This window comes from Squalius cephalus, assembly GCF_949319135.1.
Source record: "Squalius cephalus genome assembly, chromosome: 2".
Classification (NCBI taxonomy): domain Eukaryota; kingdom Metazoa; phylum Chordata; class Actinopteri; order Cypriniformes; family Leuciscidae; genus Squalius; species Squalius cephalus.
In genome coordinates this window covers 48,744,700-48,760,174 of record NC_137123.1, presented here as the reverse complement: position 1 = coordinate 48,760,174, position 15,475 = coordinate 48,744,700, and the positions used below count along the sequence as shown (strand labels likewise).

The 15,475-nt window shown below is 41.6% G+C and overlaps 1 protein-coding gene across 1 annotated transcript in view; it reads right to left on the bottom strand.

The window, feature by feature from the left end:
- The window catches only part of chrna8 (cholinergic receptor, nicotinic, alpha 8), a 116,707-nt gene that overhangs the window by 36,999 nt on the left and 64,233 nt on the right, over positions 1 to 15,475 (bottom strand). The window contains exon 4 of the mRNA XM_079850503.1: positions 9,523 to 9,632. Within this exon, the coding sequence (XP_079706629.1) occupies positions 9,523 to 9,632 (110 nt within the window). The remainder of the gene's footprint in view (positions 1 to 9,522; positions 9,633 to 15,475) is intronic.

Genomic DNA, 15,475 nt, shown 5'->3' with positions numbered 1-15,475 from the left:
TAATTTATTTTATGTTTGAGCCTATGCTCTTTGTTACTTAATTATGTTGTGGATCGTGTGTAGGCTAATTTTATTGTCGCACTTGAAAAGTATCAGATTAATCCTCGTTTTTATTTATTTAATCTATTTCGGAGCCTATTCTCTTTAGTGTTGTGGATCGTTTGTAACTTCATTGCAATTTAATTCAATGTACTGTCGTTCTAATTTCCATAACCGTTGTGTTATGATGATGATGCTAGCTCCACGGTCATTTAATATTGCTGCAATGTTTCTTTTACGCGGCTGAAAATAACCGTGCTTTCTGTTACTGAGCCTGTGTCTGTCACTCGTCCTCTTAAAAGTGGAAGCTTGTACGTAGCTTTGTTGCATTATATTGAAACTTTGTTGACGTTGTTATTGTCATGTGTGTTCTGGTTATTTGCGCATGATTAAACATGAGTCTTTATATGGCGATAAAACAAAGCTTTGTTGCGTTATTTTTTTGAAGTGGGGATTGGGGGTGTGCCAACCCGGTTGGGACATAGAAGGGGGTGCGCAGGAAAAAAAGTTTGGGAACCGCTGGAGTATAGAAATGATAGTGTTATGACTGAGTCTACTCCTTCTGTCAGCCCCGTATACAAGGAATTTTTGGATGTGATGGCCTGTGCCACTGCCAGGTTAAGTCTGACTTGGTTACATGAGAAATAGATAGTCGCTTGAGGCCACAGATCTGGCTCTAAAAAGTTAAGAGAAGATACCATTGCAATTCACAAACAAGGAACAGAATACAAAAAGATGGCAAAGGCACTAAACAATCCTAGAGACACCATTGGAAACATAGTTCACAAGTTCAAAGTTAAAGGAACGGTGGTTACACTACCTGATCTGTGCAGAAAAAATACATTTTCAATGGCTGCAACCAGATTTCTGAGAAGGCAGACCCCTCGAGTGACGATAAAAGACCTGCAGCAAGACTTGGTGGCAACAGGCACTAAGGTTACAGCTTGCACAGTAAGGCGAGTACTTAAAGCATGCAGTTTCCATGCCAGAACTCCAAGACGTACACCACTACTGGCCCAAAAGCACAAGAAAAGTGATCAAAATCATATAAATAACTTACAGAAGTTTTGGGATTCTTTTCTGTGGAGCAATGAAACAAATCTGGAACTTTTTGGCCTTATATGGATCAGCGGTATGTCTGGAGAAAGAAGAATGAAGCATATGCTGAAAACAACACTGTCTACAGTTAAGCATGGTGGTGGCTCATGATGCTCTGGGGCTGCTTTTCATCCTCTGGTACTGGAAACCTGCAGCGTGTGGAAGACAAGATGGATTCATTGAAGCATCAGGAAATCCTGGAGAAAATGTCATGACGTCAGTGAGGAAGCTGAAGCTTGCGCGCCATTGGAACTTCCAACAGGACAATGATTCCACGCATACCTCAAATTCCACCAAGACTTGGTTGCAGAGGAAATCCTGGAAGATTCTATGGTTGCCATCACAGTCACCTGACTTGAACACCATAGAAAATCTCTGGTGGGATTTGAAGAATATGGTTGCAGTACGTAAACCCAAGAATATTACTGAACTGGTAGCCATTGCTCATGAGGAATGGGCTAAGATTCCTCAGAAACGCTGCCAGAAGCTGGTGTCAGGTTATACATCTCGTTTGCAGCAGGTCATAACAACAAAAGGGTGTTCCTCTAAGTACTAAACATGCTTGCCATGAAGGTGTTGAATCATTTTGAGACTGCAGAAGCCATTAAAAGTAGGAAACCACTTGAAACATTTTTTTGTGTGGAGCTATTTCAATTACTATTGTTTGATTTGTTCATTTCAAACAGTTGTACATTTTTCCAATAAACCTTATTTGCAACAGGGGTTGAATAATTTTGATTACAACTGTATGTCATTCATGGCCCCTCTTGGGAGTATGTGAATTATCTCTTTTAGGAACTGTTGCTTAAGAAAGCATGAGAATAAAGCAGGATTTTTTCTCTTTTTTGGGTAAAAATAATAAGGAAAAAAGAAGATGATAGTTGACCTCTCTGCCTCTTGTATAGCACACTGTTAGTGCAAATATTACCGTCATGTAATGCAGAGTCTTTTTCATGGTGTTGGTGGTTTGTTGTATGTCCGAGGGCATCCCGCCCTCTTCACTTGTTAGGACAGTGGACTACCGCAACCGAGATGAATCATTCATCTCTCTGTTACCGCCCAGGTCAGTTATTTTCTGCTTAAATTTCTGTAGGCTCTTCCTAGGGTAGAGCTAATGAGGAATATAGTATTCTCTCTTTATCCTCCCTTATGAGAAAGGGTCAAGTAGGATAATGCTTTGGATGGGTTGCTATCAGTCAACAGTAGACACCAAGCTATGGTAAAGGGAGTCGTGTTGAGTGGAACGCCATGCATCCCACACTCCTTTTAATCGTCTTTTCCAGCTTCCCTCTAGACAAGGACACTTTAGGGTTGATGCAGGGTACATGTAATTGTGTTGGGCAGTCCGCAAGCATCCCTCTATTTCATTTACCCCCCTCCCAAACTAGTGTTGAGGTTTAAAGAAGGGATGTACGCTCCCCTTTGGTCAGGGTTGTTTGGTAATGAGAGTTGCTATGGGCAGTATGGTACACGTCTCATGCTCCTCTTTAATATTTGTCTCAGAGTTTAAGTAGGGCTAAGAGCTTCCCTCTGTATATTTATTTCCTCAGGGTTAAGGCAAGGCAGATGAATGAGTATGGACAATCTGCACTGCTTCCCACTTTTCATTTGCCTCTTTCCCTTAACTGTTGTTGGGTTTTAAGTAGGACTGTGTGTTCCCCTGTGGCCTGGTTGCTTGGTAAAGGAGTCACATTGGTCAGAACGCCATGCATCTTATGCTCTTCTTTTTCCGCCCTTTCCAATTTCTGGATTGGAGTTCTAAGCAGGGCTGAAAGCTCCCCGTAAATAAGTACCCCCTTAGGGTCGATAATAGGTAGATGGAATTATGGTGGGCAGTCCGCATTATGTCCCTTTATTCCATTTACCTCCCTCTCCAACTATGGTTGGAGCTAGAAATATGGACTTTATCCCCTTGGGATGGGTGCTATTATTAATGATGCCTGATGTTAAGGGTTGTCATGGGCAGAACCCTAGTATTCCATGCCCCTCTTTTATCGCCTTCTCCAGTATACTGGAGTTTCAAGTAGGGCTAATGGCTTCCTTCCAGTTATATTCTTCCTTAGTGGTGATGCAAGGTAAATGAAACTGTTTTGGGCAGTCCGCAGAGCTTCCCTCCATTCCATTTATCTCCCTCCCCAACCACTGTTGGGCTTCACAAAGGGATGTACACTCCCTATGGGTGACTTGGTAGTATGAGTCATGATAATTGGAACACTAGGCATCCCACACTTCTGTTTTCTGCCCTCTCTGATTATTCAGAATTTAAGTATGGCTACAATCTTCCCTTTAAGACAAGTTCTTCCTTAGGGTCAATATAGGTGGATGGAGTTATAATGTGCAGTCAGCGCAGCGTCCTGTTATTCCATTTACCTCCCTCCCCAACTTGCGTTTGAAGTAGGGACATATGCTCCCTTTTACATATAATACTTTCCATTGCCTCCCTCTCTTATGATTTGTTTGTGGTTGGGATATATGCTCCCGCTTGGAGAGTGCCAAGACTAAGGTTGTAACTATGGGCAGAATAGAGTTGGACTTAGCATTTTTCAGTAATCTCCACTTGGAGGTACTGACTGCTAGTATGCTCCCTTGGTAGACTGCTCCCTATGAGGCTCTCAGGCTTAGCATAACATAGCTGAGGCTTTGTTGTGTATTTCTCTTATAGCATTGTTTCCACGGTTTCAGCCTGAGACCTGTCTTGTTTAAATTTTTAGGGGTTTTCCCTAAACACTTGTGGATACTGGCTTGGGGAGCTGAGCCACTGTGCATCTCTTGCACATGTCATATAGGCTGTGCCCTTAGGTGCTGACATGCTCTTCAGAATCCGTAGTGTCACTTAGGTGCTAAGCCTACTCTGTTTGTGTGTACTCTAAGCCTAGTGGGGCAGACATTTCTTCAGCATGGCGTAGTGGGTATTGCGTTCCCCATGGCATCAACACCAAGACACAGCATTGAAGTTCCACTTCGAAAGAGAATGTCTGAGGTTGGCCTTTGTTAACACATGCTCAGACACTGGTCGAGCTGATGCCGTTCCCAAAAGTGTCAACACCAAGATGCAGCATCTCGTTCTCCCTCTCAGGGAATCGGTTTACATTTGCAACCCGAGCCATTTCCTTGTGAATGGCAGATATTGTAAAGCACCTTGCCACAGTTTATCCAGTATTTCTGCTGTTGTGCGAAATGTTTATGAAGGATGTTCAGTCAAATATGCTTTTTCATTCATACAAACAAGAGGCTTTGGTAAACTTGCCATTTAACTTATAATCCAGCTGGATATCCAGTTAACACAAAAGATACTTATTATGTGTCTTATTCATCTTACCATCAGTTTTTTTGCGTTTTGATTGGAAATCTGCAAAATTCTGAATGGATTTAACCCTGTCAAACATCACACACGCATATAAACAGCAGCTTCTTTCACTATTTTACAGTTCCTCTGATGTAATTCAAGTTATATTTGTTTGCCCTTATCAATCTCTTTTCTTTTACCACTTTCAATGATTCAAGCTAGTGAAAGATTTTTAGTGAAGCACCAACAGTTTTTTTATTACTTTGTCTTTCAAGCCCAGCTTTTTTTTGTCACTAATAAATTCATCCAGCTGCAATCTGCTCTATAAATGTGTTGCACACAAAATCTGGCACACAATATGTAGTTGCAGGTCTGCAACAAAATGAAAGCTCATTTTTAATTATTGTTGCACTCAGTCCAAATATAATAAGCCCTGATAATTTCACAGGCATACACTTATAAAACAGCCATGCAATCGGATGATCTAAAGGAAAGCAAAGTAAATGAGGTTATTGTAAATCTCTTTATTAAGACAACGTCCATGAACACAGTCCCAAGACCTTTACTGACTATACTGTAATGTGAAAGGCCCATAAAAACAAAATGAGGCCCAGGTTAAAAAAAAAAAAAAACTAATATAATGAAATACTTTCATTACATTTCAATACTATTTAAATATTATTTAAATAGTGCTTGGAATATTTTTAGAATTTGTATTTGGTCAAACTACACAGATATTTTCAAATGATCAACAATAGAGACTAAAGGGCAACACTGAACTATTATAAATTTGAAGTAAACATGCATTCCTGCTGAATACCACAAATGACTGTGATGGAAGAACAGAAAAGAAAGAAATGGGGAGTGGAAGTTTTGTAATCAGTGCAGTCCATTATATAAAGAGAGGGTGGTGGTAGGGAAAGTGAAGCTGACCTCTAAGCTCTGTCTAAATAATACATAACACTGCATCTGTCCTCTCTCAGTGCACACAAACATGGCCAATGCACAAACTCACAGCGTGTTTTACATCACAGATGAGGGGGCAATAAGTGTGAAGTGAGAGGATGTTTACACTGGACTGCTAAGCACAATACATTCATATGTTATGTATGTAGAGTACATCGGCACACACTGTAGAGTCGTCATTTGTTCTGGGTCCCACTTTAATTTCTATGTAGTAACATTTAATTGTTTGATAAATAATTTGATACAATGCACTTACTGTGTAAATACTTGTTTTTTCATTCTACTTGTATTAAAAAAAATTGGAAACACTATTTTACAGTGTCCTCATTACACGTTACATGTCGTTACTATAGTAATAGCTATAATTATGCAAAAATTCAACTAACTCTAAATCCAACTCCAATCCTAACCCTATAGTAAGTACATGTAGTTAATTATTATTACTTAAATGTATACTAGCACTGTAACATGGACACCTTACCTTCATGTAATTACAGCTGTAATTAATATCTGTGATTACATCAATAATTACACTGATGACCCTTTCCTTACACCTTAGCCAACCCTTAAACCTAACCCTACCATGAAACATATCCCTAAATACATAAATAACGTAATAAATAACATAAACCCGTATTCCACCTCAATAGCAGCAAAAGTATTTTGCAATACAACATGAACACAATTAGTACATTTTACCTAACATTTTTTTGGATGCAAGACACCCTAATATATAGTGTGACTGAATGAAAAGGTCTATTTTACCCAGACTTTAAAAATTTTTGAGTTTGAGTTTGCTGACATACCCATGTGTAGTAGTCTGAGAAAAATATGGACCTTTTTGTTCAGATGTGCTTTCTGTCTGTCTGTTCATCTATCTTAGTTAGAAGAAATAAAAAGGTTTAAACTGAATCTCTTTTATTGTTCGTTTCTTTTCAGAAGTGTGAGATTGCCATCATCAGGAGTTGATGATCTATGGATAAGCAGCTTAATGATGGGTGCAATTCTCTTCTCACATCACTAACTTCTCTGTCTGTGTTCTTCTCTTTTCTTTTCTCTAACTGTTCCATTCCGTGCCTATTCGGGCCAGTAGTTACAGATGTGGTTTAATTTTCCACTTTGGGGCTGATAACTGCCACTCTTCGGAATGTAATACAAATGCATCAGTCATTGACTTGTTAACGCAAAAATATACAGACGATATGAGATGTAAATGGTGTCTGCATTAAGGAGGTTGATCAGATATTTACGGTGAGACAACCGTGCAGAGAATTCAAAAATACAACTGGAAATACAACTGGAACCATTAAAACCGTTCGGCCCGACGGTGAAAGTGATATTGTTCACAAGCTGTTTTATTGACATCTTTCCGCGGTTGAAACACAGATTGAGTGATTACATGAGTTATGATACAGATTTCGGTAAGTTGTACTGTATCTTTCAACATACCTTCTGATATTCATGCATGTTTTTCTAGATGTAATTTGTATTGAAGTGGAAGAAAACACTTGTGCGTTGAGCAGCTGCTTGAACTGAGGCTTTAAAGTGATCTGTCACATTTAAGAGCGTCAAAACGCCATTTATTGTTGGAATTTCGAATTTATTGTTGCAATCTGACATGTTTTTCCACACCCTTTTGATTGACAGGATATAATCAGCACTGATCATTGGCTGTTTTTAAACAATCGGCCCATGCCCGATAGCGAAAATTATAGCTTTAATCGGCCGATACAGATTAGTGGCCGATACATCGGTGCATCTCTAATATATATATATATATATACACATACACATATACATACACATACACATACACATACACACACAGTACCAGTCAATCACTCTTTTTAATGTTTTTGAGAGAAGTATCTTATGCTCATCAAACCTGCACTCATTTGATCAAAAGTACAGAAAAAAAAAGTGTAAAAAATTGTGAAATATTATTACAATTTAAAATAATGGTTTTCTATTTGAATAAATATAATTTATGAATTTTTATCTGCCATTACTCCAGTCTGATGAAATAATTTAAAAATAATTAATAATTAAATTATTGTTTTAAAATAATGTATTTTAAATATTTAAAGTATTTTAAAATAATTAAATTCATTATTTTAATATTATGATCAAGCCTTTCTCGATGTAAAGATTTTAATAGTTCAGCTGTTGTTGGCAGGTGGATTTGTAGAAGTTTGTGAGTTAAATTTATTAAAAAAGGAATATATATGTGTGTGTGTGTGTGTGTGTGTGTGTGTGTGTGTGTGTGTGTGTGTGTGTGTGTGTGTGTGTGTGTGTGTGTGTGTGTGTGTTTTTGATGTTTTTTTTTTTTTTTACAATTGCCTCTGGTGTCCCCTACTGCCTATTTGCGACATGATTGTGTAAATTGATGTTTCACTGCTTTTCTTCACTGCCTGAGATTTCAACTGTAAGAGCAACTAGACTTAAGTATGATGTTGCATCACAGATCAGTCCAGACTTGGAACATACGGCGACTGAAATCTACTGTGTGTAACACAAGTTTTTTTTTTTTTTAAGTTCTACCTGAGAAAGAAAATCATACTGGTTTGGAGGATGAGTAAATGATGACAGAATTTTCATTACTGAATGAACTGTTTCTTTATTCTGCAAATTCTGCAAAACTGCACAGAAAGACTATGTTTGGTGCTGTGAAACATCACATATCGTCACTGTAAGTCAGAAACCTTGTATCACCATATTTTGTAAAAAAAAAAAATTTCATAAATCATTACTAATGGTCACCCTTTACATCTGTCTGAGGGTTTTGCAAATATTTAACCAGTGAAAAGTATTAAAAAAGCTTGAGAATAAACCTTGTAACTCCATTGGATCGTCAAACTGTCTGTAAACCTCATAACTCCTCCCGCCTCAATCTTGATTTTTGACATTATGCTTGTTTTCAATGCAAGGGTAAATGAAGAACTGTTTGTTTGTCAAGAATGACTATATATAAAGGCTAATTTTTTATGTTATGATGAGCTAAGAAGAGTGTCTTAGCCTACAATTTGTCATCGAGTCACTGCCAATACATAGCCTATGCAAAGGACTTCATTTTTTATAACGTGATTTTGGCCAAATGATAGAAACAACGGAGTGTTTACATAGCTACAATAAACTTTATAACCTGTAAGTTTGCGATTGCACATACTGCCTCAGTTACGGCTGTTATAATGATGGACAAAACATATATGTCTGTCATTTGCTGGTCAAAAACCTTGTAACTCCTTTAGAGCTTGATTTTGGAAGAATGTTAATAATTTAATGACACATGCAAGTGTCTGACCATATATTAAGCCACAATATCAACTTTGACAACACAGAGTTTATAAAAAAAAAAAAGTTTTTCTTGAAAAGTAGCGGTTTTGGACATGCAAGGTTTCCTCCCGAAAGCAACGATATATAGATCATTACCTGTGTCAGGATGCATCAAGAAAGTTTATGCTACTTAATGACTACTTACCATTAAAAAAACAAAACAGCACCATATCCATAGTTCTGAGGCACATTAAAATGTTGTATCTACAAGCTTGATAAACCTCTGTTTCCTCCAAATTTGTTTTGGCTTTCTCCTGTTGGAGTGAGATCAGCTCATGTATTATTAAATACACTTTCTCTGTCCCCGTCGGCCACAATTCAACACAGCAGAAGTACAAATTTACTCTTAGTCACTTCATGTGTATTGACTGATCAAACTGAAATTTAATTGTGTTTGCACATTCCATTTACTTATTGCATATTCCTGAGCCAAGCCTTTGCCCCCCAAATGCTTATTACTTACACCACTATTTTTCAACATTTTTGATCACATCCAATATACACGTACCCATGCTAATGTATGTTTCTTGGCAACCGAAAATAGTTTTCTTGTTGCCTAAGATTTTATTCTAACCACTTAAGTGATTAGTGTCTATGATCATTTTTATGTTGCCGTTGGCTTATAAAAGCAATAAGCCAATTTTTGCATATGTTGTGTGTGTGTAGATGGTAAAATCACTTAACAGCCTTTTGTGGCTTATTGCGTTGCTAAGGCAGTTTATTAAGGATGTTTAAGAAGAAACAGAGTATTTTAGGCTAAAAGAAAACAGAAAAATGTGAATGTGAATGTGTTGCGTTACCTGTTATAGAGCAAAATATCTGGTGTCCAGATCTGATTGGATGGGAAACGCAGGGTCTGAACACCAGGGTAGTTATCAGGGTTCCAGCTCAAATAGACATCCGTCCATCCCTGAACACACAAAACATACATCAGATTCAGCAACATTAAAATGTTTGATGGCTAAAGAGACAAACATATTACACACACAGCCAGTAAACACAATAACACAATCACACAGCTGGGGTCTGCCAAGGGTGCACACATGTACATTTACCACTGGGAAATGAAGAGAGAACATACAACACAGAGCAAAGGCACATAAATATCCAATTCTCTAAGTTGAATATGGCATAATGTGCTTAAACAGTCTCTAACAGCCACTTAAATGCCAATAATTTAAGTTGAATAAAGTCATTGTGAGTCAACCTCTTTAGCATGAGTAATGTGTGTTGACATCTTCTTGCATAAGCTCCACCTGATTTCTTTTCCGAGGTGTAGATGGTCCTCGGCTATATTTCTCTAGCCTATAAAGTTGCCTCTCTGCTGTATTATATGGTAGGTTCATATGTGGTGCCACAGCAGATTTTAGAGTAATATAAGTTTTTTTTTAAGCTTTTTTTTTTTTTTAAGCAGCACACTACCAGTCTTTCTCAAAAGTAATAGGAAGCACACTACTATGTTATTAAAGTCACCATGAAATCAAATGGAATATTGCTGCGCTATATATATATATATATATATATATATATATATATATGGTAACACTTTACAATAACAGGGCATGAATAATCATGTACCTGAATTAATAGTTACTTCAACATGAACTCATGATTAGTGAATATATGAACTAATCATGAACCAATGATGAGCGATCCTTAACTACGACAGGACTCATAATGATTCATGCATGAATAACAGCAGCCTTAAACATGTTAGTACATGTTTGATAGTTAATGCATTAATTAATGTTTAGGGGTAAACTAAATCAATCAGGCTCCATATGAATAAAAAATAAATATTTTGACTTTGAAATACATTTAAACAATTTATTAGTCATAATTTATGCTAAACTGTTGACATCAGCAGCTTCATCATAAACATTAGATTAGTTTGTCATTAATTTCACTGATCCTCCTTATCAAACATAGAAAATACTAAATAGACTAATAATTTATCTTAAAAGGTCCTAACAGGCTGCTGTTATTCATGCATGAATCATTATGACTCCTGTCGTAGTTCCCTCCCACTTGCAGTGACATCTCTTCCCTGATGCGTTTAGTGGCATGAGGGTGGAACAACCTGTCATTCACATGAGAGCACCACAATGATCCAATCAATTCCCTATGGGCACTATTAAGTCTCTTCCTACATTTTTTCTTGTTCAAAAAGCCATTTCACTGGGATATACATCACAATAAGGAAGACTATCGTCAACTGACAAAAGGCAAACTAACAGTATAGGCTGAAATCAGACTTGCTGCATTGATAATTAGAACAAATATTTCCATTGTTTGTTAATGATCCTCGTTAGAGAAAATGTAAAAAAAAGTTCATTCAGAGTTTAAACTTAGCCACAATTGTTTTACTCATCCACAAAGCTGTGTGGAATTATGAATATTTAATTATAATTAAACACAAACACAGCTTTAAAATCTATAATTAGCTGCGCTTCAACTGTCGAGCCAAAAGCGAGCGTGCAAGTGCATGCCAGGGCCAGTTGTGCTTCCACTGTCACTTCCAAGGCTTGCTCTGGCTTGAAAGGTTGAAACGCTACAACAGAAACTAACCCTATCCGGTACCCTAACAGGCAGCTTTCGCAACCAACTGTAAAGACCTTTCGGCACACCTCTTCCTTTCATCAAGCACATTCAGCAACCTGCAGATACCCACACTTATCTTGTGGGTGCTCCAAAGTGGAGTACCAACTGACTACACCAGTTGGTACTCCAAAGTGGACCAACTGGGGCTTGAGAAGTGGTCATGAACAAAGCTGGAGTTTTTCCTGAGTCAGGACAGGGTCATGTTATCATATCAGACTACAAGCAAACATAAACATTTAAAACAATTCTCAGCTCAAAACTCACTTTCAGATTCAGCGAGTGTTTTAATTGAGATCCGATAGGAATTCATGAGGCAGAAATATATGTATACGTGATTCTAAAGGCTACTTATGCTAACCAATAATAAATAATAAATACACATATGATTATGGAAAATATCAGAGATTGCTTGAAGAACTTAGACAAATCATGTATGATTATAATTGTGTTTTATTTGGTTTCATGTTTCATCTGTCTTTTCCGTGCCTTTGTTGATACCGGACTTATGGATCCGCATATGTCATAATTACATACACTCCGGTTAACTCATTAAACTCTTTCCCCGCCACTGGCCGTGGGCATTGGGAAAGAAGCAATTTCCGGCTTTCCGTGATTTCACTGTTATGCGGTAGGGGGGCGCTATGACACATCTTCTGAAAGAGTAATGAATCTCCTGATCAAAACACTGGCAAAGAAGAAGCAGAAACAATCGATAGCATGTATAAGCAGATGCATATGTAAAATAACGTGATCCTCAACATCCTCAACATATAAATCAAAACTGCCTAATGTTACTGAATGAAATGTCGACCCAGGACGAGCTATAAGACTGTGCTATAAGACATTAGCAGTGTTGATGAACTCGATCTACTTCATCTACTGTATGTTTTGATCATTGTTCTGAATCCAATCTAGACATAGTCTTTAACAAAAACGTCTCGGTTACGTATGTAACCCTCGTTCCCTGAGTAGGGAACGGAGACGTTACGTCGGATGACGACGAATGGGGTTTCGCTTAGAAATCCTATCATCTTCGAGTATTAAAACACGAGCCAATGGCAAAGAAATGCCATGGGTCTGCGGAATTTGCATAGCGTAACTCCGCCCCACCCTGGGGGTATATAAGGAAGTCGCTGGCAACATGCAGATATGTCTTCGCTGAGGAGCCGAGACTGAACTCAGGCGTTCCAGCGGTACAGCGGAAGTGGCAGGGAGACGTAACGTCTCCGTTCCCTACTCAGGGAACGAGGGTTACATACGTAACCGAGACGTTCCCTTTCGTTGTCACTCCGAGTTACGTCGGATGACGACGAATGGGGTTCCCGTATAATCACGCCACCTCTCGACTGTCTTCCAGTGCCCTGCGTAAGTCTGAGCTCCCTGTCGTGAGACTAGCACGGACGAAGGAGTCCTACTTAACACAGGAATACCAAGGTACACTGGGAAGCATATCCAGTGGAAATATGCAATCATGCCCAACCCGAAGGGGGGGACTTGGAATACACATATGACCCCGAAGGGCTGCATACGGAGTAACACTGGGGTGTCCAGCCGCAGGTGGAATATTTCAACCCCAGGGGTGGCAAGGTGGCTTGCCAAGGGAAAGACACATGCTAAAAAAGGCTTACAGTGGAAATACACATGTGGGGGTCGCCCGAAGGGAACCATGCACATGGAGACACCTAGCCAAACGCGAAAGCTGCCAGTGGCATAACTCTGGCGTTGACGTCGTCAGTGCTGGAGGAGACTCAGGGCTTATGAGGCTCACCTGAGGAATATCGCACGTATCCCGTCCGTGGAGAGGAATGGCGAGCAAGCGAAGACACCTGAGCAGAATCTAGCACCGGCTAGTTGAAGCGAGTACATGAGAAGAAACTGGCTCTACTCGGAGATTGTAGAATCTCGCAAATGTGTTAGGTGTCGCCCAGCCTGCAGCTCTGCAGATGTCTGTTAGCGAGGCGCCATGCGCTAGAGCCCAAGAGGATGCCACACTCCGAGTGGAGTGGGCCGTCACACCAAGGGGGCACGGACGACCTTGCTGCTGGTAAGCCAAAGCAATGGCGTCCACTATCCAGTGAGACAACCTTTGTTTGGAGAGAGCCTTTCCCTTCAGCTTCCCACCATAACAGACAAAGAGCTGGTCTGAGGTCCTGAAACACCGCGTTCTGTCTACGTAAGCACGAAGGGCGCGTACTGGACAGAGCAGTGCCAAGGCTGGGTCTGCCTCCTCCAAGGGCAGCGCTTGCAGGTTCACTACCTGGTCTCGAAAGGGTGTGGTAGGAACCTTGGGCACGTATCCAAGCCGGGGTCTCAGGATCACGTGAGAGTTAGCCGGCCCGAATTCCAGGCACGCTTCGTCAACCGAAAATGCCTGCAGGTCCCCTACCCTCTTGATGGAGGCCAATGCAACCAGGAGCGCTGTCTTCATTGACAGGAACTTAAGCTCCACTGATTGCAGAGGCTCAAAGGGAGCACTCTGCAGGGCAGTTAAAACCACTGAGAGGTCCCAAGAGGGTACGAGGGGAGGACGAGGAGGATTTAATCTCCTGGCTCCCCTCAGGAACCTGAGGATCAGGTCGTGCTTTCCCAAGGACTTACCATCAACTGCGTCGTGATGTGCGGCAATGGCGGCAACATACACTTTCAGGGTGGAGGGAGACAGCCTTCGCTCCAACCCTTCTTGCAGGAAGGAAAGCACGACACTGATGGGGCATTTTGTGGGTTCTTGATGTTTAGAAGAACACCAGGTGACGAAGAGGTTCCACTTCAACGCATAGACATGTCTCGTGGACGATGCTCTAGCGGAAGTGATGGTAGCCACCACCGCTGGTGGTAGGGTACTCAAACCTGCCTCGTCCCGTCCAGGAGCCACACGTGGAGGTTCCAAAGACCGGGACGAGGGTGCCAAAGGGTGCCCCGTCCCTGAGAAAGGAGGTCCTTCCTCAGAGGAATTGGCCAGGGAGGAGCTGTCGCAAGGAGTATGAGTTCTGAGAACCAGGTGTGGTTGGGCCAGTATGGGGCAACCAATATGACCTGCTCCTCGTCCTCCCTGATCTTGCGCAGGGTCCGCGCAAGAAGGCTCACTGGGGGAAACGCATACTTGCGTAGGCCCCGCGGCCAGCTGTGCGCCAGTGCATCCGTGCCGAGCGTGCCCTCGGTCAGGGAATAAAACAGGATGCAATGGGACGAGTCGTGGGAGGCAAACAGGTCTACCTGTGCGTCGCCGAACTGATCCCAAATCAGCTGGACCGTCTGGGGATGGAGTCGCCATTCTCCAGAGAGAGGCCGAACTCGAGACAGCTCGTCGGCCGCCTGGTTCAGGTGTCCCGGGATATAAATGGCTCGAAGCGACCTCAGATGCTTCTGACTCCATAAGAGGAGGTGGCGGGCGAGTTGTGACATACGGCGGGAGCGCAGACCACCTTGATGGTTGATGTACGCTACAGTCGCGGTATTGTCTGATCGGACTAATACGTGCTGACCCCTGAGCAGCGCATGGAAGCGGTGCAGGGCGAGACGTACAGCCAGCAACTCGAGGCAATTGACATGCCATAGGCGCTGGGGTCCTGTCCAGGAGCCCGCGGCAGCATGTCCATTGCACATGGCGCCCCAGCCCGTGGTGGAGGCATCTGTTGAGACAACAACATGCCGGGAAACTCGTTCCAGGGGCACTCCGGCCCGTAGAAAGCTGAGGTTCGACCACGGGGTGAAGGTCTGACGGCAGGTCGGAGTCACTGGGACCCGGAGCTTGCCGTGTTGCCATGCCCACCTCGGGACTCGATCGCGAAGCCAAAGCTGAAGCGGTCTCATATGAAGCAATCCGAGCGGCGTTACTGCGGCTGCGGATGCCATATGCCCCAGGAGCCTCTGAAATAGTTTCAGTGGAACCGCACTCTTGCCCTCGAATTGGCGAAGACAAGTCAGCAGTGACTGCGCGCGCTCGCTCGTAAGCTGCGCGCACATGGCGACCGAGTCGATCTCCATACCGAGAAAAGAGATCCTCTGCACGGGGCAAAGTTTGCTCTTTTCCCAGTTGACCCGAAGGCCCAGACGGGCTAAGTGTTGGAGCACCAGATCCCTGTGTTCGCAAACCTGGTCTCGAGAGTGAGCTAGGATTAGCCAGTCGTCGAGATAGTTCAGGATGCGAACCCC